This window comes from Buteo buteo, chromosome 2, assembly GCF_964188355.1.
Source record: "Buteo buteo chromosome 2, bButBut1.hap1.1, whole genome shotgun sequence".
Taxonomy (NCBI): Eukaryota; Metazoa; Chordata; class Aves; order Accipitriformes; family Accipitridae; genus Buteo; species Buteo buteo.
In genome coordinates this window covers 78,297,558-78,320,223 of record NC_134172.1, presented here as the reverse complement: position 1 = coordinate 78,320,223, position 22,666 = coordinate 78,297,558, and the positions used below count along the sequence as shown (strand labels likewise).

Genomic DNA, 22,666 nt, shown 5'->3' with positions numbered 1-22,666 from the left:
TAATAAAAAATCAATAAACATTTATTCGATACAGCTGTTTTTAATACATACAGTACATCGAGTTACCCCTCCGCGGTGCTCGGTGGCGCGGCTGTTAAGAGCTGCTGTTACAGTACTCTCCAACTGAGGATTTGTCAATGATTAACAAAAGAACAGATCATCACAAATCGGGAGTTTATTATAAGATAGTTTACTGTTAAAACAATTTTATTTTTTGCAAATAAACACTTTTTAATATATATATTTATATATTTATATATATGGTTACAAGTGATAAATTGAAAATTCTTTTTTTTTTTTTTTCCATTTTCTTTTTTTCCCCAAAATACACTTATGCACTAATAACTGGCATCGACGAGAAACATTCGGATATGCCGTGGGATGGGTGTCACGAGGAGAGAAAGAAAAGAACAAAACGCTCCCAACGTTCACGGGTGCGAGCGATGCTCCGGGCCGGGGCAGCTCCACCGTGGCCGGACTCGGACCCTCGCTCCTTGCCCCGGGGCGGGTGGCCGTGCCGGCGCGGCACAGCTGAACTTGCCGGTGTGCCACATCGGTGCCGAGGGGTCCCTGCCCGCGGCAGCCCCCCGCGATCGAAGCTTTCAAGGACGGCTCCGCGGGGTTTTCCCGGGGGGTCGCAGCCCACCCATCCCCGACCCCGCGGAGTTTTAGCCCTTTCCTCGGGTGACGGGACGGTGGGTCTCTGCAGCGGTGGAGGTGCGGGAGCCGTGAGGTCACGGTGTCGGGGTCCCCAGGGTGCTGCAGAGGCCAGTGCCACCCGGGGACGCAGCCGGAGGAGCCGCCACGCAGCCCCCACCGCGTCCCCACCGAGCCCCCGCGCTCCCAATTTACTTACCGTGAACGACCCCCCGAGCACCCCGGGGAAGCGGGTCAGGACCGCGGGGGTACCACCGTGCCGCCGCTCCCCAGCACCCCTCTCCCCTTCGCGGGGCTTTACATTTACTGTAGGTTATTCCCCGCTGCCGGACCTGAGGGTCTCCAAACCCCCGCGGGTGAGGGGACGGAAGGGGAGAGGACGCGCTCGTCCCCCCGTCTCACCCCGCAGCTGCCACCCACCCCATCGGATTAAGGTGAGTTTCTCCCTTCGGCTGCTGCCTGGCTGGGAGCACCCCAACGGGCACGACCCGCCGGGCACGACCCGCCGGGCTCCGTCGGTGCCACCGCGGCTCGTCCCTGCCAGCTCTCGTGCCGCGGAGCAGGCAGCTGCCGGTATTCCCTGTATCGCTCCGGAGCCTTCCCTGGACAAGCAGGAGACTAAAGGATGTCTCATGGAGAAGGCGGCGGTGGGAGAACATATTCCTCTTGAGTCATGACTACTGGGGGAAAAATACCTTTTAAGGGGAAAAAAAAAAAAAACCCTGAAGATTTCACTTGCTCATAAAAATTTCCATTTGACCAAGGCGCTGCTTTCGCAGGGGGCTGTGAGAAGCGTCTCCCAGCTCTGAGGGTGACAGGGGACAGCCCCAGCACCGGGACCGCCGTCCCCGCTGCCCTCAGCCCATCGCCTGCCCCGAGACCCCCCAGACCGTCCCTGGGGTCCCCTCCGGGACGGTGTCACCCCTGCGAGGCCACCGCGGCTGTCCCCGCTCCTGCCCCTCGCTCCTCCCAGGACGCTCGTTTGCAGACACTCTCGTTACTGAAGCAGCGGGATGGGTTTCGAGCCGGACCCCACAACGACCCCCCCAAACCAGCCCTTCCCCTGCCCTGAGCAGCTCCCAGCCGAGCTCCTGCACTGGGCCTCACCCTCAGCACAGACCACAGGACTGTCTGTTAATTTAATCAATGAGAAGCCAATTAATTGCATGTTAATGAGAATCGAGCCCTGTGCGATGCCCAAGGGGAGGCGGTGGGGATTATAAGGTGAACATCCAAACCAGCACCCTGGGTCACCTGGGTCCCCCCTCCCCAGGCCAGGGCATGAAGCTTTGCCGGGGGCTTTGCCCCATGGTGGGACAAGATTTCGGGATCCAGTGGCTCCCTCTGCCCCTTTGCGGAGATTTCAGTGCCAAACTCTGTGCCAGGGCCCCTGCTGCTGCCTACCCCCCACCGCCAACATCCACGGCGTGCCCCCTGAGCACCTTCCTTGGGTGCGGGGGTCCCTCCTCGCCATCCCTTCCAGCGGTTATTGCTTCGGCGAGCGAGCACGGGGCTCTGCGGACAGCCACGGCCGTCCCTCGGGCTCAGCACAGCAAAACGTCACCCAGGACAGTGTCCCCACGTCCCCGTCGTGACAGAGACCAAGACGGCTCTGAGAGCGTGGGCCCTATGGCTCCTGAAGCTCTCCTCCCTTCCCCGGGGAGGCAGGATTTGTACCGGTGACACCATCAAAACAAAGATCGGATGAAGCGCAAGCAGCAAACAGGCTGAGCCGCAGTGACTAATTAAGCTTTTCCGCTAATTGCTTCGAAGGCCGGCGCAACCAGCAGCGCTCAGGCGGGTTCCCTCGCCCGCAGGCACGTGCCCAGTTTGCGGCTGAGCGTGCCGGGAGATGCAGATGGTGGCATCCAGCTGCCGGGAGCTGCGGTCGGAGCAGGAGCACTGGCTCCCCCGAGAAGCTGCCCTGGCTTCAGACACTACCATCCCCTCCCTCCCTCCGTGGCTCTAATAACCTGCAGTGGAGAAGGACGTTAATTATTACTGAGCGGCTCCTCGGAGCAGGGAAGTGATACTGAGCCTCCAGTGGGCGGTGAAGAGCAGTGAAGGAAACGGAGGGTTGAGTTTTTAATTGATAAAAGTAAAAGCAGAAGCTCTCCTCCCCCCGACGCCACCTTCCCGGCTCTGCACAGGGGAAAAAAATCAAATTAAGGTTTTCTGTTCTGTTACCGAGAGAAAACGTGCCCGTTTCCCAAGGACCGAGGTAGCCTGGTTTTTGTCTGGAGACAGACACATCCCGGTCCGGGGATGGTTCCCTCCAGGCCGGAGCAAGGTGTTACGACGATACTAGTATGGACGCAAAGAAAAGCCCGGGGAAAGAGAACCAGCAAGGGACAGCGTGCCGTGCGGGGACTCCCTGTCCCTGAGGAAGATGGTCGGGGGCTTGGATGCATCTCAGGGGAGCCGAGACTCACCCCATGGTGGGTCCCAGCCCGGAGGGACAAGGCGAGTGCAACATGCCCGAAAGCAGGACCCATGATTGTCACTTGATGCTGCCCCCCGTCCCCGTTACACACCTCCCACGGCTGCAGCTGGGTGACCGAAATCCCATTCCTCCTTCCTGGGCGATCGGCACCTTTGGGATGGGGCACGATGGGGACACTGAATCACCTTTTCCTCTAGCTGGACCCCCCCCATGCCGGTTGGGCAGCTCTACGGCTACCGGCTGACCCTGACACCGGCGCTGCCGCCGCGGCATTGCCATTGCCGCTGCAGCACTCCGAGTCCGGCTACGCTCGCAAAGACAAGTTGAGCACCGGGGCGCAGCTCCCCCCATCGCGCCCCCCTCCGTGGTCTCACCGCGATGCTCCACGGTGCTCGCAGCATTCCCGCAACTTTCCGTTAAACCCTTCAACCTGACCAGTCCTCCAGCAACCCCCCTCTCCCATCGACTTCCAGGGGTGCTCACACCTCCCGCACCCCATCTCGCCGCCACAGCCAGCCCTGCCGTCTCGGGACGATGCTCTGCCGGACCCCCGCCACGCTCCCGGCTCGTTCCTCTGCCTGTGCTTCACGCTGCTGAGTCAAACCCCTGCACCGAGCCGGTCCCTGCCAAAACAGATCCCCTCTCGGCCCGAGGCTGCGGGGCGAGAGTGACCAGGACCCCTCCAGTATCCACTGCCAGACCCTGCTGTCCCTCTGCCCCTGCCCGGCCGCTTGCATGGGTCAAACATCTTTGGAAACATCGTCCTGGGAGCAGGGATGCAGGTGCTGCCTGCACCGGGAGGCTGGAGCCCACCGGAGGCTGCCCGGACGGGCAGGCAGCACCGCCACGGGCAGCCCCCTGCCCCGGCACACAGCCGCAGAGAGACCCCGTCCAAGGGGACCCTGCTGCTATTGCACTTTTCTTTCGCTCAAGCGTCACCAGTTTGGTGCAGGGAGTAAAAAGGGAAGTCATGGGAGGAGGGGGAAGGCAGCAGGGTCCCGTCGGGCAGGGGGGTATGTACATGGGCAGGGGGTGGAGAACGGTCCAGCTTCCTTGATCCTCTTTGTTTTCCAGTGTGAAACAAGGTCCGTGACTTGTTTAAAGTGGTTAATTGGTATTTTCTGTCTCTTTTTTTTTTCTTTTTTTCTTTTTTTTTGTAAAAAGGGGGTGAGTGGAGGGTGGGGGGGGAGGTGGGATGAGGGGGACAGAAAACCGGGAGAGACCCCCACCCTGTTACCCTGGGCTGTAAACAAATCCTCGGAGACGAGTCTCTGAGCTGCTCATTTCTCGGGCATCTTACTGGCTCCCCCCTTCCGCTGGCTCGGGGGCTTGGGGACACGCTCGTCCCCGTCGGGGCTGCCTCGGGAGCCTTCCCAGTGCTCGAGGGTTTTCTTGTGATTAGTCTTTGCTGCCACGCTCTCTTTGCCCTTCGGGGACATTTCGGGAGGCCTCTCCTTGGGTTTCCTCCCCCTTTTCTTCCCGCTTGTGCTTTTCTTTTTCTCCTCTTTGCTGGAAGAAAGCTGTTCCCTGCTTTTCTTTTTCCGGCTGGCCTCTGCGGAGGTTCGGAACCAGTTCTGTGTCCGCAGGGTGACACGGGCGTTAGTGACCATCCTGGGGCCAGGCACCGGCACCGGCACGCACAGCCCATGCCTCGCCTGCCCCAGCCTGGACCACCCCACGTCCCGCTGGCATCACTTCCCCAAGGACAAGCTGGCTGGCGCTGAGCAGCTGCAACCAGCCTGGGGGTGTTGGGGACCCAAAGGGGGACAGGGAGGTCCCCCCCCCGAATGTCACAGCACTGCTGAGGCTGCTGTGAGCTGCTGTGCTCCGCTCTTGGCAGACACGGATGGATGGAGCGGGGCAGCCCGAGGATGGGCGCGTTGGAGCAGGGACCAGCCCGGACCAGCCCCAGCCATTTCCTTACCTCCGAATGAGCCTTGATGATGTGGTACTTGACTCCGCTCTCAGAGCTGAACTCCTTCTGGCACAGGAGGCAGCGGTACTTGCCCACCGAATGGTCCCCCTGCAAGACAGAGCATCCTCCTGCAGCCCCAAGCAGAGCCAAAAATGCCCTGGAAGGGTGGCTCCCCCCCTGGCCCTGCTCCCCCCACCCCGTGAAGGGAGGTTGATGTTTGAACCTCAAAGCAACAGAAAATAAATGCTCATTTCTAAACCACCAGATCTTGGCCAGCCCTCGGTCTGGGAGCTCACAACCGCATCTTCTGCTCTCAATTTCAGCCCGTGCCGGTTGTGCCACTGCAGTGCTGGTGGTAGCGGCTGTCATGGCATCTGTGCCAGGCCTCAAAGTGCCGGGTCCTAGATACTTGGAGGGCAGCGAGTGGCAGGTTTTGCTGCCTGTGCATCCCCAACACTGGTTGTTAGCACCGACGCCGTGTGTGTCCCCGGGTGTGCAGGAGGCTGATGGGGCCAACCGCCCCATTTCCTCACTGTCAGCAGATTTGAGATCTCCTGGGATTGAACCGCCATCTAATTTATGTCCAACAGACTCACCTAATTTTCCTTTTATGCTGTCAAAGAGACACAGCAACTGCTGGATTTCTGTCATTAGAGCCCTTGTGGGGATGACTGATCTCTCGGCTCTGCCGTAGTTCACGGCACAGGGGAGATAATGTGCTCTCTATTGACGAGGGGTTTATGGATGGGCCCCTCCAGGCGATATATATGCTCCCTGGGCATTTCTCCATAGCTGACTCTGTGCTGTAAATCTGGAGTTAGACAGGTCTTTCATTTCAGAGACAGGCAGGACATGGGTAGGCCTGGCTCACTGCAGGCTGGCTTCAGAAATACTCATGCAAAAATCACCTTGGTGCATCAGTCCCAACTGAGGATGGGGTGTTGCCTGGGAGCAACCTCCTCTCTTGGTAAGGCTTGATGTACTTCAACCAGTTCTGCAGGATTTTACAGCAGAAATCACAGGCCAGCTCAGGAAGGGCTGCGATTTACTCCAGATTTGGTGGTGCATGTATCCATTGCAAAACTAAATCCTCTGCAAGGGCAAGAGTCCCGCTGACGGCAGCATGTGGGAGACACAAAGCAGCAAACTCTCCCAGTGCTGATCCCCAACACCCAGCCCTGGCTACGCCAGACTCACCAGACCTGGAGGGTGCAGCTCTGCGGTTAAAGAAAATGCTCGTGCAAACACCTGGCTGCTTTCTGTGCACGGAACCAGACAGAAAATGGCTCCATTTTCTCTCAAAGACCGTTTGCTGCAGCCTAGCGAAGGAACTGCCCGAGTCTCCTGTGTTTGCACTTTCATCCTGCATAAATACAGCTTCTTCTGCCCGATCTCTGCAGCCCATTTTCTAAATGATCTCATTAAAGGTTGATGTTCCAGCTAGTGTTGGAGGAGCGCGGGAGTTTGTGTTTTTAATAACCACGGGGTATGTATTGGAGCTGCCTCCTGGAAGCTCCATTCAATGGAAGCTGCAGCTGGAAACGTTTCAGGGTATAAAGCTTTACCAGCTCTTACTCAGTTCCAATTTGAGGGACCTACGCTGAGCTCCCCATCCCTCCCCTGTGGCAGCTGCGGGCCACCGGAGCTCATTGCAGCCGGCAGCGTTGCTGCTCTATCGAGCGAGAGGGCACTGGTCTCTGCACAGACCGGCCGTCTCTTCCAGCCTCAGCTCCATCCCCAGGAGGCACCGCACCAGCGTCTCTCCAGCTGGGGAAGCTGCTGGGCTTCCAGAGGGGCTGCAGGGCTGCCCAAATCAATGGAGAAAGACTCCCAATTCCCACCTGCCTTGGGAAACGTTCAGCTTCCAAAACGCAGCTCCTTGGCTCTGAGCTGCTGTGGTTGATGCATGGCTGCATGTGAGGTGCTGGCCACCCTGGGTAGCCGAGGGCTCATGAACAACTCAGGGGCTGCGGGAACTAAGCTGGGCACGGGCTGCAGGACGGGGACGCCGAGGCGGGAGGATGCGAGGCAGGCAGGCTTGCTGCCGCTGCTCCGACTCTGAGGCACTTGGTGTGTTAAGAGGTCTGGGCTCTTGGGTGAGACGTTTGCTTTGCAAGACCTCTCTTCCAAGGCTGGGGTGGTAGCTAAATCCCCTCCATCATCATCTGCTCAGCTCGAGCCTCTCTGCCTTCATCTGCCCGTGCCTGTGGGTTTGATCCTGCTCAGGAGGACAGTGCTGAGAGTGAGCGGCCGGACCAGGATGGTGTGACAACGGGCTGAGCGGTGACAATTCAATGGGCAGGGGCATTGCTCGGCCAGTCCTCCCAGCAGCCACGATCCTTTAGCCTGTGCCGTCGTCCCTTGGCCTGTTGCTTCCAAACAAGCCAGGGGGGAGAGAAAACCAAAACCCAACCCCACCTCTGAGCCGAGGCTATAAAAGGAGGGACCTACCTTGTTGCAGTTGGCCAGGTGAGCTTTCAGCCCCGAGACGCTGGAGTAAATGGCTTCACAGCACTGCGGGAAGAAACAAAGCAGGATTTGCCACGATCCCCCCTCGACTCCGTGCCTTCATCTGTGCCGGGGCCAGGAGCCCGCTGTGCCAGCAAGGCCACCGGTCCAGGCTAAGCAGCGTGAGGTTAATGCTCTGCGAGACGCGGAGGGCTCTGGTCACACGTTTCCTATTAACGCTAATGGGAGTCATGTGGCCACATCCCTCTGCAACGGGCTGAAAAATGTCTCCCCTAAATGTCTCCATGGAAAACGTACATTTGTGAGCAGTCGGGAGGTCCTGCTGGGCTACAGGAGTTCTTGGAGCCACAGCAGACGCTTAACGGAGAAGAGAAATCACCCGGGCAGCAGCATGACCAGTTTCTGAGCAACGTCTTTTCAAAGTGCCTGTGTATGACATTAATTAGCCAGCGTGTCTCCCCCGGCCTTGTGGTAACAGCCTCGTTCAAAACTCCCATTAGCAAGGCTTTGTTTCAGATGATAAATCAACGGCCCCAGCACGAGGGTGGAGTTCACCTCCCTGCCAGCTCAGGCCAAGGCTGCATTTTACAGCAAGATGAAGCACACGCACCATGTCCCCGAGGTCTTTGCCTGTCACAGGGCTTTAAAAAGAATGGCTTAAAACCAGCTCCAGCTTTGCTCTGGGAAAAGCAGGTTCTCTGCATAAAAAGGCTCTCGAGCACAAAGCGCGCAGCCTTTGCCCCGTCCGGACCTCGGGAGCTTCCCAAAGGCAGCTCCAGAGCCCGAATTGGGCAATGCTGAACTGTCAGCTCAAGGGCACCTGGGGAGAGGGTGGTCTGGTCCCCAAGCCCGGTGGTCCCAAAGGTCGGACATGCTTCAACCAGGCATGGCAGCAACCCCAGGGAGAGGGGTGAAACGAGGGTCTGAGTATCACTGCTAGCTTCGTCCTGGGCCCAAAAAGAACCTGGCTTTGGTGGGTTTCTGCCCCACAACTCTCCCCTTCCTCCAGCAGACTGAGACCAGCCAGCCCGGAGAAGAACAGAGACGTTCTTACATTGTTGGGACAGTTGATGCGGCCCTTCTCCTTCACTTCGTTCTTCCAGTTTTCCAGCAGCCTCGGATTGAGCTTTGGAAGCCCCGGTCGGGTGTAATTGAGCTGCAAACAATAGAAGACGATTAGCAGAGCGGCACACACCAGTCCGGTCCTTGGTGGAGTCCTCGCTCTTCACATGGGTCTTTCCCCCCACCAGGAGAAGTGAATCGGGGCTGAAAACTAGCGGGGAGGCTTCCCCCAGAGATGTCATCTCCCACCCGCCAGCACTGCACAGCGGTGGGGTGGCTCTGCCCGCTGCGGTGCCATCGGCGAGGCAGCAGCTGGGCTGGTGGGTGGCTGCGGGCGAGGAGCAGTGCTGGAGCCCCTGGCACTGCAGCCACCTCCACGCAGTGCTGGCAAAATGGAGAGGAGAGGCTCCTGCTCCCGCTCCCGGGTTCATGCCCTGTCGCGGGCCCAGGCCTGGACCTGGTGTTTTCGGTGCATCATGTCGGCGCGGCCCTTCTGCCGCGTTTCATAACCAGGAGAATAAACAACCCTGCACGCTGGGCAGAGGGGATGGACGCCAAGAGCCTCCGTGGCTGCCTTCCACCGATGAATGGGCACAACCCGTTAAACAATGAAAGGCTCTTGTGTCTCTGCCTCTCCTTCTGGCAGGCCTGCTCCTTCCAAGTGCTTTTAATTACCGCTTTATTAGCGACTTTGAGGTTGAGCATAGCGGGCCGGCCTTCCCAACTCCATTTCTGCATGTTCAGCACAAGCAAACGCAGCTGCGGCATCTCCGTGCCTCCGGACCCGCCGCGCCTGGCCCTACCTGTGGGGCTGGTCTCTGCCTGCCATCGTGCCAAGGTCCGCAGGGGACACAGGGCTGCTCTGCCTGCAATCTGAGCTGCCTGCCTGCCTGCTGCACGACCACAACTCCCATCCCAACCCAGCCAGCTCTGCTAGGACTGATGTTGCTTGGGTCCCAAGCCCCAAACTTGCCCCGAGTTGGAGCGAGGCTGGGTGAGCTCGCACGTGGCACCGTACAGGCGCGGGTACCCGAGCACGTGCTGCTCTCCATGGGCATCTCCGAGCGTGGGGCATGGCTGCATCCATGCATCCGCGCTGGCCGGGGAGGATGCATAGCCAAACAGTGCTTGCAGAGAGGTGTAAACCCAGGCTCTGTTTTTGAAATGTGCCCTTAGGACCCAAGGCTCATGGTTCTGACATGGTGGGGAGGCAGCTGGCTGGATTTCTTTTCCAGCTGTGATTTTCCCTGAACGTGCTGATAAAGTTGTGAATTTGCCTTTGCCCAGCTCCCCGGAACAGGCTGCTCCCAAACCTCCCTGCAAAGGGGAGCTCCCCCCGAGAGCTTGGGATGTGGAGGGCTCAGGCTCCAACTGCTCGTTTCCACTCAAATTTAAGCAATCCACAAGTCCCCGCAGCCCCCACCTCGGCACGTGGCGGGGCACGCGCGGAGGAGAAGGGGAGAGCTGGGCTCTGTGCGAGGGGCAGGGGCAAAGGGTCTTGCAAAACGCTATGAACGCTGGTAAGGACGGATGTGGAAAAATCCCCCGAGCCCCAGCATGCTGCTATTCTGTCGTGCTTCGCGGCTGGGGGAGATGCCAGCAGAACTCTTTGAAGCTCTGGGATGGTGCATCTACCAACTGCTTGGTCCCCTGCCCGGGGAAGGCAATGCCACCTCCGGGGAAGAACACAGGAGTCCCTTTTTGTCATTGATACTGAGAGCTGGGATGCCAAACGGCCTCCTTAATTAAAAACCAATCAATCCCATGAATGAGCAAACATTAACGGTAACCGCACACAGCCCCAGCAACAACCTCTCCCTCCATGCATCCCCAGGGAGGAGATGAGGGGGAATGTTCAGAGATGCGGACTCTGCTGCTCCAGCTTCCCACTCCAGAGAAAAATCCCTCCCCGCTCTCCTCCAACAGCCCTGCACAATAACATGCAAATCCCATGTCTTCCTGGGGCGCTGCGGTTCTGGGAATGTCAAAGTCATCTTTATGTCTCTATTAAGAGGGAGCCCCAGGCATGGAATATTTTTTTTTTCCATTTATTTTCCTCAAACAGCCTGTAAGTGAAAATCTTCATGGCCAAATCATTAAACGACTACAACTGGATTTGGCCGCAGCCCATCTCTTCTGAACAGTCGAAGGATGCTGGGGTGGGAAGGCTTGTTTTCTTTGACTGATGGTTTTATTTAATTAAACTTTCATATTTCAATCCTCTCCGCTCCCTAGACAGCTCTCCCCTTCCCCAAAATATATCGCAGTAAATAAGAACCATGCAGGCTGCTTCGGCCCTGGCCAACAAGCTCCCCTGGAAGCCTTACCGAGGTCCCCAGCGTGAGGCACGGCTCTCCCATTGCCCCGCAGAAACCACGGCTGATGCCGTCCGGGAGGCGAAGCCAAAACACACCCAGGGGTGCTGGCCAGCAGCCGGGTCCCATACACGGCTCCGGGCGGCTGGGTCACATCACGCTGGCGCTGCTGAGCAAGGGGAGGAAGGATGGACTTGGCCCCGCCAAGCTCTGGGTCTGCAGCCGGAGGTGGGATCCGGTTTGGCCCACCAGTGACATGAGTCCGCAGGGCTCAGCCTGGCTCCCACCCGGATTGCAAGGCCATTGTTTTGGGGGACAAACCCGAGCCAGGCTCTTGTGCTCTGGAATTTATCCTGGTTCCAGGATGGGGTTTTCTTAAAAACTCAAGCCTGGAGATGACTTTTCCCCTTTAGCTTTATGACTGGCCTACAGCAGCCCTTCACTCCGGATCCCCAGCACCCCCATCCACGGGGATGTGCAGCCTCCATGGCTGCCCCCCGCCCTGCAGCAACACCCAGACCCCGAGCCATGGGAAGCCGAACGGGATGCCCTTGCACTCCACGGAGGAGTTCTGCATCCCTCCCTGGGTGGCATGGCGGCTGCCTGGGCTGCAGAAGCCCACCACCACCTCCGGCACAAAGCACCTTGAAACAAGCAAGCCCACCTCGAGCTCTACAGGGAAAGCATCACACCATGCAACTGTGGGATTTCCACCATGTTTTCTCCCCTCTCGCCTCTAAGATGCCTCTTCCCTCTGCTCGAGGAGGCTGTTTCTCTCAGTCCAGCCTCCAAAACGGGTAAGGGCATCATTCCCCGCGAGATCCCAGGGCCCACCACCGCCTGCCTGTGCCACCGAGCTGGGAACCTGCTGGCCTCTTGCTCCTTCTGCAGCAGCCCCGAGACTGCTCACGGGCAGGCGATGGCTCCAGCAAAGGCCAGAGAAGGGTCGGAGGAGCAGCAGTATCTTCATGGAGCTTCTGGAAAAGGGATTTTTCCCAGAAAAGCAGCAGGGGTGTGCCCTTCCCCATCTGACATCCCCAGCAAGCGGCCGTTGTGAAACACCCCATCTGTTTCAGCTTATCCAGAGGCAAATAAAGATCGGAGCGAGAAAATAAGACTCCAGTGTATATTTAGAAATGCTGGATTTGGTTAGTGCAGAATGAAGGCAGCGCAGGGCCTGGGATCGAGCAGCAATCGTTTATTCTAATGCCATTGCTTTGGTGCGAAAGAATCCATTCTCCCGGGGAAAGGCAAACGCATCCCACCGCGGGCCACCAACGGGATCCAAACCCAACGTCCCTCTCCCCGGCCGGGACCAGCTGCCACATGGCCACGAGGGCAGGCCACGGTGCAGGGGCTGCAGCGGGGCCGTGCCTGCCGGGAGTCTGCAAACCCCTGTATCCCATTGGCTTGCTAAGGAGCTGCTTGCCTTCCCCTGCAGAAAAGCTTTGCTGCCTGGAAAAGGGATGGAGAGAAGGGGTGGCTTTCTCCATCAGCTCCCTTGAAATCAACGTTGACTGCTGGGACTGTGGCGGATAACCGGAGAGCTCGGGGATGGAGTGGGTCCTGTGCTGCAGCAAGCGTGGGTGCATCCTGCCATCACTGGTTACAGACCGGAGCTGGGAAGCGTCCATTCCTCCAGGACCCTGGAAATCCCCAGGTCTTGCTGAGATGGTGCAGGAGCAGTTGAAATCTGCTGCCGATCCCTGACATCCCACCTCTCTCCAGGTCCACATCAGCGAGGGGGCCCGCGGGCCCTGCAGCATACTCCCACTGGCTGGATACGGCCCGTGGGAAGAAGAAGCGATGGTGTGGCACCTCTTCTGGGAACCATTTGTCCTACTGTCCTGGTCATGATTAACTGGTGTTTGTCTTTCTGCCGCTCCGGTGGCTCTGGGTTGTCAGCTCCCTTTGAGGGACGGCCACCACGCGTGCTCGGTGGGGCGGTGGCATGGGGACGTGGGGATGCTGCCCACTCCTCTGAGCCTCCCACGCTGCCTGGGGCTGGACCTGCCACAAAGCTGTCCTGCCAGCAAGGCTGAAGCCAGTTCTGAGGGAAGGGCTATTTTGGGGGCTGTAACAGGGTCAAACTGGGCGCTTGCTGGCGTGTTTGAGTTGCTCGCAGCTGGGAGGTTTTTTTCCACACCCCGAACTGAAGCAACTTGTAAACGTAGACCAGTCCTGAGCGATGCAAGATGCTGCTCAGCAGAGCAGCACAAAGTGTGCTGAAGTCAGCAAGCTCCCACCAGCCTCCCCAGGCAGAACCTGCCTCCCACTTCCTTCCAGCATTGCTCGTCAAGAAAAATGTCATAGACTCAACAGATAATATTTTAGAGTGTTGTCAAGGGAACGTGACAGTCACTGCAAGACATACCCGCAGGCACACTCACAGCTACATACGTATTTGCCCACTGCACTGACCTCCTCTGAAATCCATCTGTGCGACACACAGCCAGCACAGCTGGGGAGAGCAGCCCGTGCAGGGCCCGAGGTCCCGATCCTCCAGGCCAAGAACCTTGTTTTGCCACCTGGGAGCTGGTCCAACTTCCCCCTTGCTCATCTTCAATGCAAACCTGCTTCCGCCAACCCCACAGCAATACTCTTTGTTTTTTAGCACCGCGATGGGGCTCAATTAAACTTAAACAATTGGACTCTGAACACAAGAAATGTCTGATAAAAAAAAAAACACCACCACAAACAGCATTTTACGGAGCAATTATGCCAGCAGCTGAGACCTTTACAAGGCCTTTGTATGTCAGCTTGCACATGGGCCCCTTGTGCAGGCCTGGGAGTCCTGGCTGCTCCCTCAATTCAAACACAAAATACCCAAAGTCAAGAGTAAAGGGAGCAATTCAAGGAGGAAAGAGAGGAATGCAAGTGCTAAGGCTGGAGGGGGGAAAGAGAGCACCACACCTCTCCTCCCACAGTATTTGAAATGAAACAGCTACTTTGGGCTTGATTTTTTTATGTTATAAATGCATTGCAGCTGAAGTCATCTGGAAACCAACACCACCACCACCAAGCATCGGAAAATAGAAAGTTTGCAACCTGTTCTGGCCCTAAAACCCCCAGCTCTGCTCAAAGGCAGATGGCAGCACTGTGGCCGGGTCCCGTTCTGCACCAGCCGCCTCACCAGGATGCCAAGGCGGGTAAAGAAGATGCTGGTTTGTTTCTGTGCTGGTTTTTCACCTGCCCACCACATGCAGACTGGGAGCTGAGTCTGGCTGAGCTCCTCCAGGTCTCTGCAGGACAACGGTGGCATTTCTGCCGAGAACACACACGTGTCAGGACAGCACAGGACAGGCTGGGGCAGTGGGAAGGCATTTCAGCTGAAGTTCTGCTGTTGTGCCACTCATTTTCCTGGGGTGAGTTGCATCGCTTCTCCAGGCTGGCTCTGGGACTTGGGCTGTTTTCCTGGCTTGAGGCAGGCTGGGGCTGTTCTGTGTGCTCAGGACAGAGGCACCACCACGCTCTTCAGCTGCGGCAAAGCTTTAACCTGCTGCCCTCTGCTTCTCACTCCCACCTTTGCAACGTGCCCAATATCCTGCCCAGGGTGAATTTTGGAGCACTGGACAAGAAATGCCCAACTGTTCAGAGCAAGGTAAAGACCTGGCACCTAACTGCAGAGTTACTTGCTCAGGAAACAGGCTGCCAATTGTGCAGATACTTGCAGGATGGCTCTGTGTTGAGTCCTGGCGCTGGCCAAAAAGTATCAACCACAGGATTAAAAAACTCTGACTCCCTCTCTTTTTTCCCTTTTACACTGAAAAGTTTTATGATTTACTGCCGCTTCATTCCTTTTATGGTCCAGAAGGAGCGTTCCTGGGGGGAATTTCAGCTTTGGGACATTCCCAGGAATCACCTCCTCCCACAGCCAGGAGGGACGTTTGATTTCACATGTTACTGCAATGCCTCCATGAAGCTCAAGACTGCTAGGGCACCAACTTTCACCATGCAGATTGTGCAGCACCAGGCCACGCATGCATCGCTGCTGGAGACTGCAGGGCCTAGCCCTGCCTCCGCGCTCTGGCTTCCTCCTCTCACAGGAGCACTGCTCCAGCGATGTTGCAGGCCCTTTACCTCTGGGGAAGCATCTCCCGGAAATTAAGGAAGAGACATGGAAGGGAGGAAATTCTGCCTAAGGCATCTTTGCTCTCTAACAGTGCAAGTGAGATCATTTCAGATGCGACCTCTGCTCTCTTCACGTGCTCCTCTTGGCTGCCAGCCCCTACTTCACTGCTGAGCATGGACCAGAACTGACCTCCCTTCACAACATCCTCTGGGCTGGACTCTGATCTCTCCACCGCCCACAAAGCACCACCTTTTGCTCCATTTAGATTTGGGTCCTGGCAGTGGAAAGGGCAAAGATGCCTGCTGCCAGGCTTGTATGGAGCCTCCAGACCACTGGGGCTCAGCCCGTGCTGGGTGGACTCTTTAGCAATAAATTTGCCATCACAGCTAATTGATTTAAGGCACAGAAAATGAGACACGTGAGCCCTCAGCCAGCCAGGGCCATCCTAGCATCCCAGGATCTCAGCGTACAGCTAATGCAAAAAAAGGAGAAATAAAGGCTTCTCACCCGCTTCGTTTCAGGCACCAGGTCGTCCTTCATCCTCCGCTTGGTCCAATCCTTGGCGAGTTCGTCCTCCGCTATCTCCTGAAGGTGGAAGACAGCTACTTGGGCTGACGTCCGACGGATGCGGCCGCTCGGGGTCCTTTCAAAATCTTCTATGGGGCCAGGCTCCGGCTTCACCTCTGGCTCCTCCGGAGGCTGCAACAGAGCCAGAGTCAGGAAGCGCGTGATGAGGGGTGAAGCAGAGAGCTCTCCGGCCCCAGGACAGGGATGCTGGGGTTTGGGCTGTGCATTTGCAGACCTGCTGTGTGCAGGCGGGGGCTGCAGAGACACCAGCATGACTCTGCACCCGAGCACGGGAACAAGGGGAGCACCCCCGCCTCCCTCAGCCCAGCAGCCAGCCGTGCATTAGACTGATGCCATCCTTTCGCGCTCCCACGTGTATAAACGTCTCCATTTATTAGAGTTAGGGAGTTATTAGCGTCAGATGCACTGTCAGTAGGGATCAACAGAACAGAAAAGGATGCTCCCCAGGGACGGATCCTGCCACCCCAGCACTGGCAAGCAGCCGGCACTTGCTGCAGAGGGAGCGGCCTGAGCTCTGTTTTTTTTTTCCCCTGCAGAGCACGGATTCAGGGTGGGCTGGAGCGCAGCGCCGTGGGCATCAGGGAAAGGGAATGCTGCCGACCGCTCCGCTCCCATAAACGCAGCATCCTGCTTTTTTGGAGGGACAGAGGGGGCTGTAGCCCGTTCCCCCCCAACACCGCATGGTCCAACACACGCGCGTGGTGATGCAAGGGAGAAAACAACATCGGTCCGATGTCTGCACCTGCCTTGCCCGGCCCGGCCCTGCCCGGCTCTGTCCTGCCCACAGGCTCTGTAGCTCTGCAGTCACCCCCAGGGGGGGATGGCCCCGCTCCTCGGGCTGCGGAGGCGTCCGGGGGGCTCACCGAGGCCGTGTGTTCTGACCGCACATGGTAGTCATGGCCGGCCTTGGATTTGTACTTCTTGCCGCAGTGTGGACAGCTGAAGACAGGCTTGTCAGCCTCAGCGAGCTGCTTCCCACACCGCTTCTGGTGGTACTGGTAGCCCATCAGGCTGGAGAAGTTGGCTACGCAGCCCTACGGAGATGTGGAGAAGGGGAGGGTTAAGGAGGGCTGGGGTTTCACATGCCCATGTCGAAACAGTTGGGTTGCCATTGCTCCCGGGAGGAACACGTCCCAGGGAGCCCCCCCCGCAGAGCAGCTCCACCAACCCATCCCCTCCAAGCGATGGGGGATTGCCGGCTGGCCCCTCTCCCCCAAAGAGCCATGCACAGGCACAACAGTGTCACAGAGGGACAGGGGCTGCTTCTGGCACTACCTGCCCCAACACACCGACAGAGCTCCCCGGACAGACGCACAGCGGGCAGCGGGAGGGAAAGGCGTTGGGGAGGCACTGCCTGTGTAGAGAGTAAAGCATCTGCGGGGACAAACCTCTGCCACATGCCCCCGTTACCTGTTCGTGACTTGTCTGCCACCGGCTTGCGACCGTTTTTTGATGCGGTTTGGTTTAGTTTTATGCTGCGCCCAGGACAATGCCGGTTGTGCCCCTTCCCGAGTTCAGGAGGCAGAATCTGCCCTTCAGCGCTCCTCAACCTGCCCTATGCCCACCCTCCTGCCGGGACGGCCCATCGCTGGAGTGCACGGAGCCAGCAGGACAGGGACTGGGATGGCTGAGCTAAGGTGGCAAAGTCGAGCGCTTGCCAAGGGATGCCTGGAGAGTGCATGTCCCCCTCTGCACCAGGACTCACTCCTTCCACCTTTTCACAGAACGAGAAACAGGAATCGTTCTTGTACCTCATTGGGGCATTTCAGTTTTCCCATCTGCTTTAGCACTTTCCTCAGCCTTTCCCGCTCTTCCTGTTCACCAAGTCCAGCGGTTTCCACAGGAACAGGCTGGAAATAAGGAAGTAACAGAAGCGACAGAGTCAAACATTTACTCATGTCCTCTGTGCCAGGAGTGAGTGGTAAACCTCTGCCTCGCAGGAGCTGCCCTTCCTTGGCTGGGGGGAACCTCTCATTAGAAGAGCTGGATCTCCCACTGTTTTACTGCATGCCAATGCCTTCACCATTAGGTGCCAGATCTGCTCATGCCTTTCCTGTGTTTGCACGCCAAGGGCCAGCTGAGAAACCCAGGAGCAGTTCCTGCACGGATTCACCAGCCAGACTGAAGAGCAGGAGATTAATGCACAGGTAAAAGACAAGTCACAACTGGTAAGCACGGGACATGTAGAAATGCGGTTATGCCTTGCCCTGGTATCTCAGAGATGTACATGACCAGATTTTTAAGAACAGCATCTAAATTGGCGCCTGCCAGATTTTATTCATGAAAAATTTTGTGGCTACTTCTCACATGCATTGTGGAGAGCTAAAGACTGGATTTTGAGATTCATGCAAGGCAGAACCCATCAGTCCCGGATTTGTGGGCAGTTTTGGAGGCAGAGCTTTGCCACTCAAAATCCACCTCACTGTACTCACCGACTCTTCCCCTGTTCTGGTACTTGAAATACTGTTTTATTTTTCCAGCCCTCTACTCTACGCCCCAGGATCAACGTGAGCTTAACTAGCTGCCTGGGAAGAAATAGCTTTGCTCGGCAGGGAAGGGGGAAGGCCACCGTCTGGACTGAACAGCATGTGAAATACTCCAAAGATGGTGGCGTGTTGTGAATCCCTCCATTATAAAGACAAAGAAAAGCAGACTGCCGATGGCTTCATCATCTGCATCGAGAAATGAGGTGTGAGATGAGAGCAGCCCAGCTCTCTTACCTTGCTGACGTGTTCAGCCATGGTGTGGTAATTCAGCCCAGCTTTGGACTTGAACTGCTTTTTGCAGTGCTGACACTTCAAGGCATCCTGCAGCTGAAGAAATTAAAGTCAAGTCACCGTGGAGGCCACAGTCCACCGTTCATTTTTCCAAGGGCTGCTGCTGCTTGTCAATAAGCCCCATAGGTAGCTGTTGCTGCAGCAGTACCCAGTGGTGGGACCCAGCAGGCAATGCAGCATCCCTGTCCCCCATCCCAGTCCCAGTGTGCAGCTCAGAGTTTTCTCTCTGTTGTCCTGGATACTGTTATCAAACCCACATGCCCCAATTTTTGGAAAACATTCCATTTTGGATGTAGATTTAAAGCCCCACTGGCTGGAAACATCTGGACCTGGTGTCTTAGTCTTCCTGTTAAAGGGTTAGGAAAGAGAAGACGCTTTCATCTACCAATATGTTAGCAGACTATGCTCTGCAGCTCTATTAACTACCACAGATGCTGGCGTACAATACACTTTCTGGGCGCCTGGGCTGTTTGAAATTAAGACGCTGCTGGACACAATCACAGCAGAATACTTCCCGCCTCATGCTGCTCTGCTGTTTGACCCGACTTGGCCTCCTGAGTGACTGGGGAGATGCATTAAACGCACACACCGATGTACAGGGGGAACTTGCAAAGTGAGTAAGCAGATCATGACTTTTGCTGGGGCAGGTACCAGAATTTATTGACTTAGGAGGTGAACGCTCTGGGCACCTAGAGACGGGATGTCTTGACAGGGAGCCAGTGCCTGGACAGCCACGGCTGTTCCTGCTCCTCCTGCTTGGCTGATGCCCCACCTTCACACTTCTTCAATCAAGCCTGGACTAGAAGCTGGAGAGGGAATGAAGATAGAGCTGCAAAACCCTCCTCATCCTGGAGCTCTGGGGAAATGAAGAATAAACTCACTGCAGCCAGCTGGGAATGACTCACTTATATCTGTGCTCCCATCAGTTAACCTTGTTCCAGACCCAAGTGCTTGAGCCTAACAAGGTGGATGCTGAAAACTCCTTGACTCATCAGATGTCAATGCCAGACAATTCGGGGTTTACTCCTCCTGTCAACACTGAAGAACTTGCCATGTCCACATTCTAACAAGCCCTCCCACCTGGGGTGCTGGAATGATATACCTGCCCTCGTCTCCTTCAGGTCCCAGCATGTTGCAACTGTCCCCATCCTTTATTTCCTTTCCAAAACCAAAGGAAACAGGGCAGACTGCTTAGTGACAAGCAAGGAATGGAGAAACCGATTTCCGTTGTTTTGTAAGAGTTTCGGGAGCCTGCACATCCTTTTCCCATTGTCCAGCTAAGAAATACTTCAATCATTAAAGCAGAGAGCAAGCTGAGAGGGTGCCTGCACTCCAGGGTCACTTCTGATGGGGATACCACGTGCCTGTAGCAGCCAGGCCTCGCAAAGGACGTGCCATAGTTTCATCTCAGAGATGAAATGCTGAGAGCTGGACCTGTGGTCACACACACAGAGCTCAGGGACTGTCCTCCCTGGGCCACAGGCTGCTCTGGCAGGGATTCCACAAAGCACCCCAGCTCATGGAGCAGCACAGCCAGCCCCAGCAAGGACCGTGTCTCCCAGGGAAGGGTGACAAAACACCTGCTTCTTGGGCTGGAGCCCCGATTCCTCGGCTGAACACTCACTAGCCTATTTATAGCAGGAAAGACAGGCCTGACTGCTCTGGCGGAGTCATGCTCAGCAGGCCGGCTGGCCGTGCAGCTGACGTGGAGACTGCCTGGCTTGGGAGATGCTCTAAAGCGCAGGAGATATGAGCAGTGATGGCCAAGATCCCCACTCCACTGAAGCCAGGAGGGCTTCAGAGGAGGCAGGATGCTGCCCGGCATCGATGTAGTACGGGGTTTGAAAGGGAGAGTAGCGTCCCACTGCTGTATAAATAGCGAGGCAAAGGCTGAGGAGGCATTTATAGAAAATGAATGTGGAATCAAAGCTGAGCCACATATTTTCAAAGCGGGAGGCATCGATCCCACGTTGGCTTTCTGTGGTGATAGCTCTGCACCGCGCCAGGTGACGGATGAAGACGTAATCCTGTGCTCTGATGGATGGCAGTGCGGCAGAGACAATTTTTCACTGCACCATTACTGAACTCCTGTGTCTTGACAGGCTGCCTGAGCAGATCCAAGCTCGGTGTCTCCCCAAGACATGCTCTCATTCAACCACAATTTATCTGGCCTGATGCAAGGCATGGCACACAGTGAAATCCCACAGCCAGGACTCTGGAGGAGGCCAGATTAGAGACAATCCCAACAATCTCTCCAGCCTTAAAACTATTCATTTAGCTACTAGAAATACCCGACTCTGCTGGAGACCCTAGGGCAAGGGGCCCAGACCACAAAGGGATTCAGAATTGCTGAGAATTAGGTGTCCAAATCCCTCTGAATCGATGCAAGGCAGCCAGCTCTCTGAAGATGACTAGCAAGTGTTCTATCAAACACAGCCCAGAACTGGTTTTAGGAGCACCAATACGCATTTATGAATGGCACAGGGACACATCCATTCCCCTCCAATATCCACATATGTGTGATTGAATAAAGCAAGTCCTTACTTTCTGGCAGACATCCATGTGCTTTTTGAGCCCCACAATAGTTTTCCTGGTTATAACACTGCAGGTTGGACAGGCGACTTCTCCCTTCTCGCTGATCTCCCGCTGCCACTGGTCCTCTGGGTTTGCTGGTGAGGGAGAGGAGAGAGGAGTTACGCTCAGCCACAGAGACCACAACATGCCTGGGCTGCTTGGCAGAGGACAGCCCCGTCATAAGCCTTGATTTGCTACGTTGAAAAGCACTGATGTGGGGAAAGTTCCTGATGTTAAAAAAACAGACAAATACTCTCCCAGGCATGGGCCAAGCCAAAACTGGACACAAACCATGCAGCTCTTCCTGCCCCACAGCTCCTGCAGCTGCCTGAGCAACTGGGTCACTGGACCACTTTATGTGGAGTTACCTGACCTGCTGGCATTTCATGGGGAAAAGGAGGTTCATCTTTCCAACCTCGCTGGTATCCTGCACACTGGGAGTTAAAACATGATGATGCTCTCGGCCACCTTGTCTTGCCCTGCATGGAATAACTGCCCCTTGCCAAAAGAAACAATTAGCGGGAGTGAAACAAAGGTGAGCATCTCGGCTCTACCCAGACGTGTGCCTGGAAAGCTTCCCTGGCAATCCTCTTCCAGGCAGACACCCAGGCAGCTCGGGGAGTGCTAGCTTCCAGGCATCTGTTTATTTGAACGGCTGTGACAGGCTTTAAAAACACCCGAACTAAGAGATACATGGGGCCAAAACCTGCTCCCAGGTCTAGAGTTCACTCCGTGTTCTCAGCAGAACAGCGCTGGGCTTCCAGCAAGGAAAGCCCAGTCTGAATAAAATCCACCAAGCCTGTTTATCTGGAAGCTTTTGCATGGCTGTGAGATCAGAGAGTCTCTTATTTGAATTTGAAAGCAGTGCAAGGCGTTGCAGCTGTGTTTATCTTGCACATCCTGCGTTCCTCCTGCTGTCAGAGCTTCCAGGGAAAGTCAGCAACCTGTGCTAGGGTGTAGGCTGCACCTCAGAGGCTCGGGGAAGACATAATCATGCCCAGAGTTAGGCATTGGTGTCATTCATGGAGAAGATGTTAGGAAAGTGCTATCATCCCAGACGCCGACCCAAATTTTGGTCACAGTGAAGCCAGGTGGGACCAGGATTTGGCTATCAACTCCCAACACTTGCAGCAATCTGTCCTGGCAGTGATGCGAAGGTAAGGCACCCCTTTCAGGATGTCAGTTGTGGCTGCACCAATATTTTATTTAAGAGCAGCGGCTGTTCCCCCATCTGTGCTACACCTCAAAAGGGCAGGAGCTGCATGCTCCTACTTCTGATTTTGTGCTGCTTCTCCTCGCAAACCTGCCAGAAAACTCACCGAGCAAACAGCCTGCTGGGCCAGGAGTGGTGTGGGCACCACTAGCTGTGGGTGAAGGTGGGGACCGTGCAGGCTGGGAGCAGAGCAGAGGGTAAGCAGCTAAGCTGCACACAGAGCTGCTGCCTGTGCTTTGCCTCTGCCAGCCTCACCTGCTGGTAGATGCACAGCCGTTTCCTTCTTCACACCAGCTCCTGGAGGTTTCTTTTTCAGCTCCTCTGTGTTGGTGTTCCCCTCCAGTTTCTTAGCTCGATGGGCTTTCGCCTTGTCCTCTGCTTTGACGAGACCTGTAGACAGAAGATTTTCATTCAGGACTTGCTTTAATAGCCTCAGACCAACTCGCATTTAGCATGTAAGAAATCTCTACCTCTAACCCAGGGACACTGAGCTGGCTGTAGGTCTGCCAAGGCTGTATGTGTAGGATCAGGTCCATAATTATGACAAGCAATATCATAGCAGCTTGTGGTGTTTTATAAAC

The 22,666-nt window shown here is 56.2% G+C and overlaps 1 protein-coding gene across 6 annotated transcripts in view; it reads right to left on the bottom strand.

Moving 5' to 3' along the window:
- ZNF512B (zinc finger protein 512B) overlaps window positions 1–22,666 on the bottom strand; it is a 36,525-nt gene continuing 13,859 nt past the window's right edge. For 2 of the 6 annotated variants that reach the window (XM_075021101.1, XM_075021125.1), the window contains 10 exons: window positions 22,341–22,475; window positions 20,843–20,967; window positions 18,242–18,334; window positions 17,273–17,371; window positions 16,268–16,555; window positions 15,441–15,632; window positions 8,539–8,640; window positions 7,467–7,529; window positions 5,025–5,123; window positions 1–4,674 (listed from right to left, as the gene is read on the bottom strand). In XM_075021101.1, the coding sequence (XP_074877202.1) occupies window positions 4,381–4,674; window positions 5,025–5,123; window positions 7,467–7,529; window positions 8,539–8,640; window positions 15,441–15,632; window positions 16,268–16,555; window positions 17,273–17,371; window positions 18,242–18,334; window positions 20,843–20,967; window positions 22,341–22,475 (1,490 nt within the window). In that variant the 3' untranslated portion in view covers window positions 1–4,380. Of the gene's footprint in view, window positions 4,675–5,024; window positions 5,124–7,466; window positions 7,530–8,538; window positions 8,641–11,987; window positions 14,560–15,440; window positions 15,633–16,267; window positions 16,556–17,272; window positions 17,372–18,241; window positions 18,335–20,842; window positions 20,968–22,340; window positions 22,476–22,666 lie in introns of those variants that run through there. The other 4 variants (XM_075021117.1, XM_075021109.1, XM_075021135.1 and 1 more) reach the window with 4 other exon arrangements.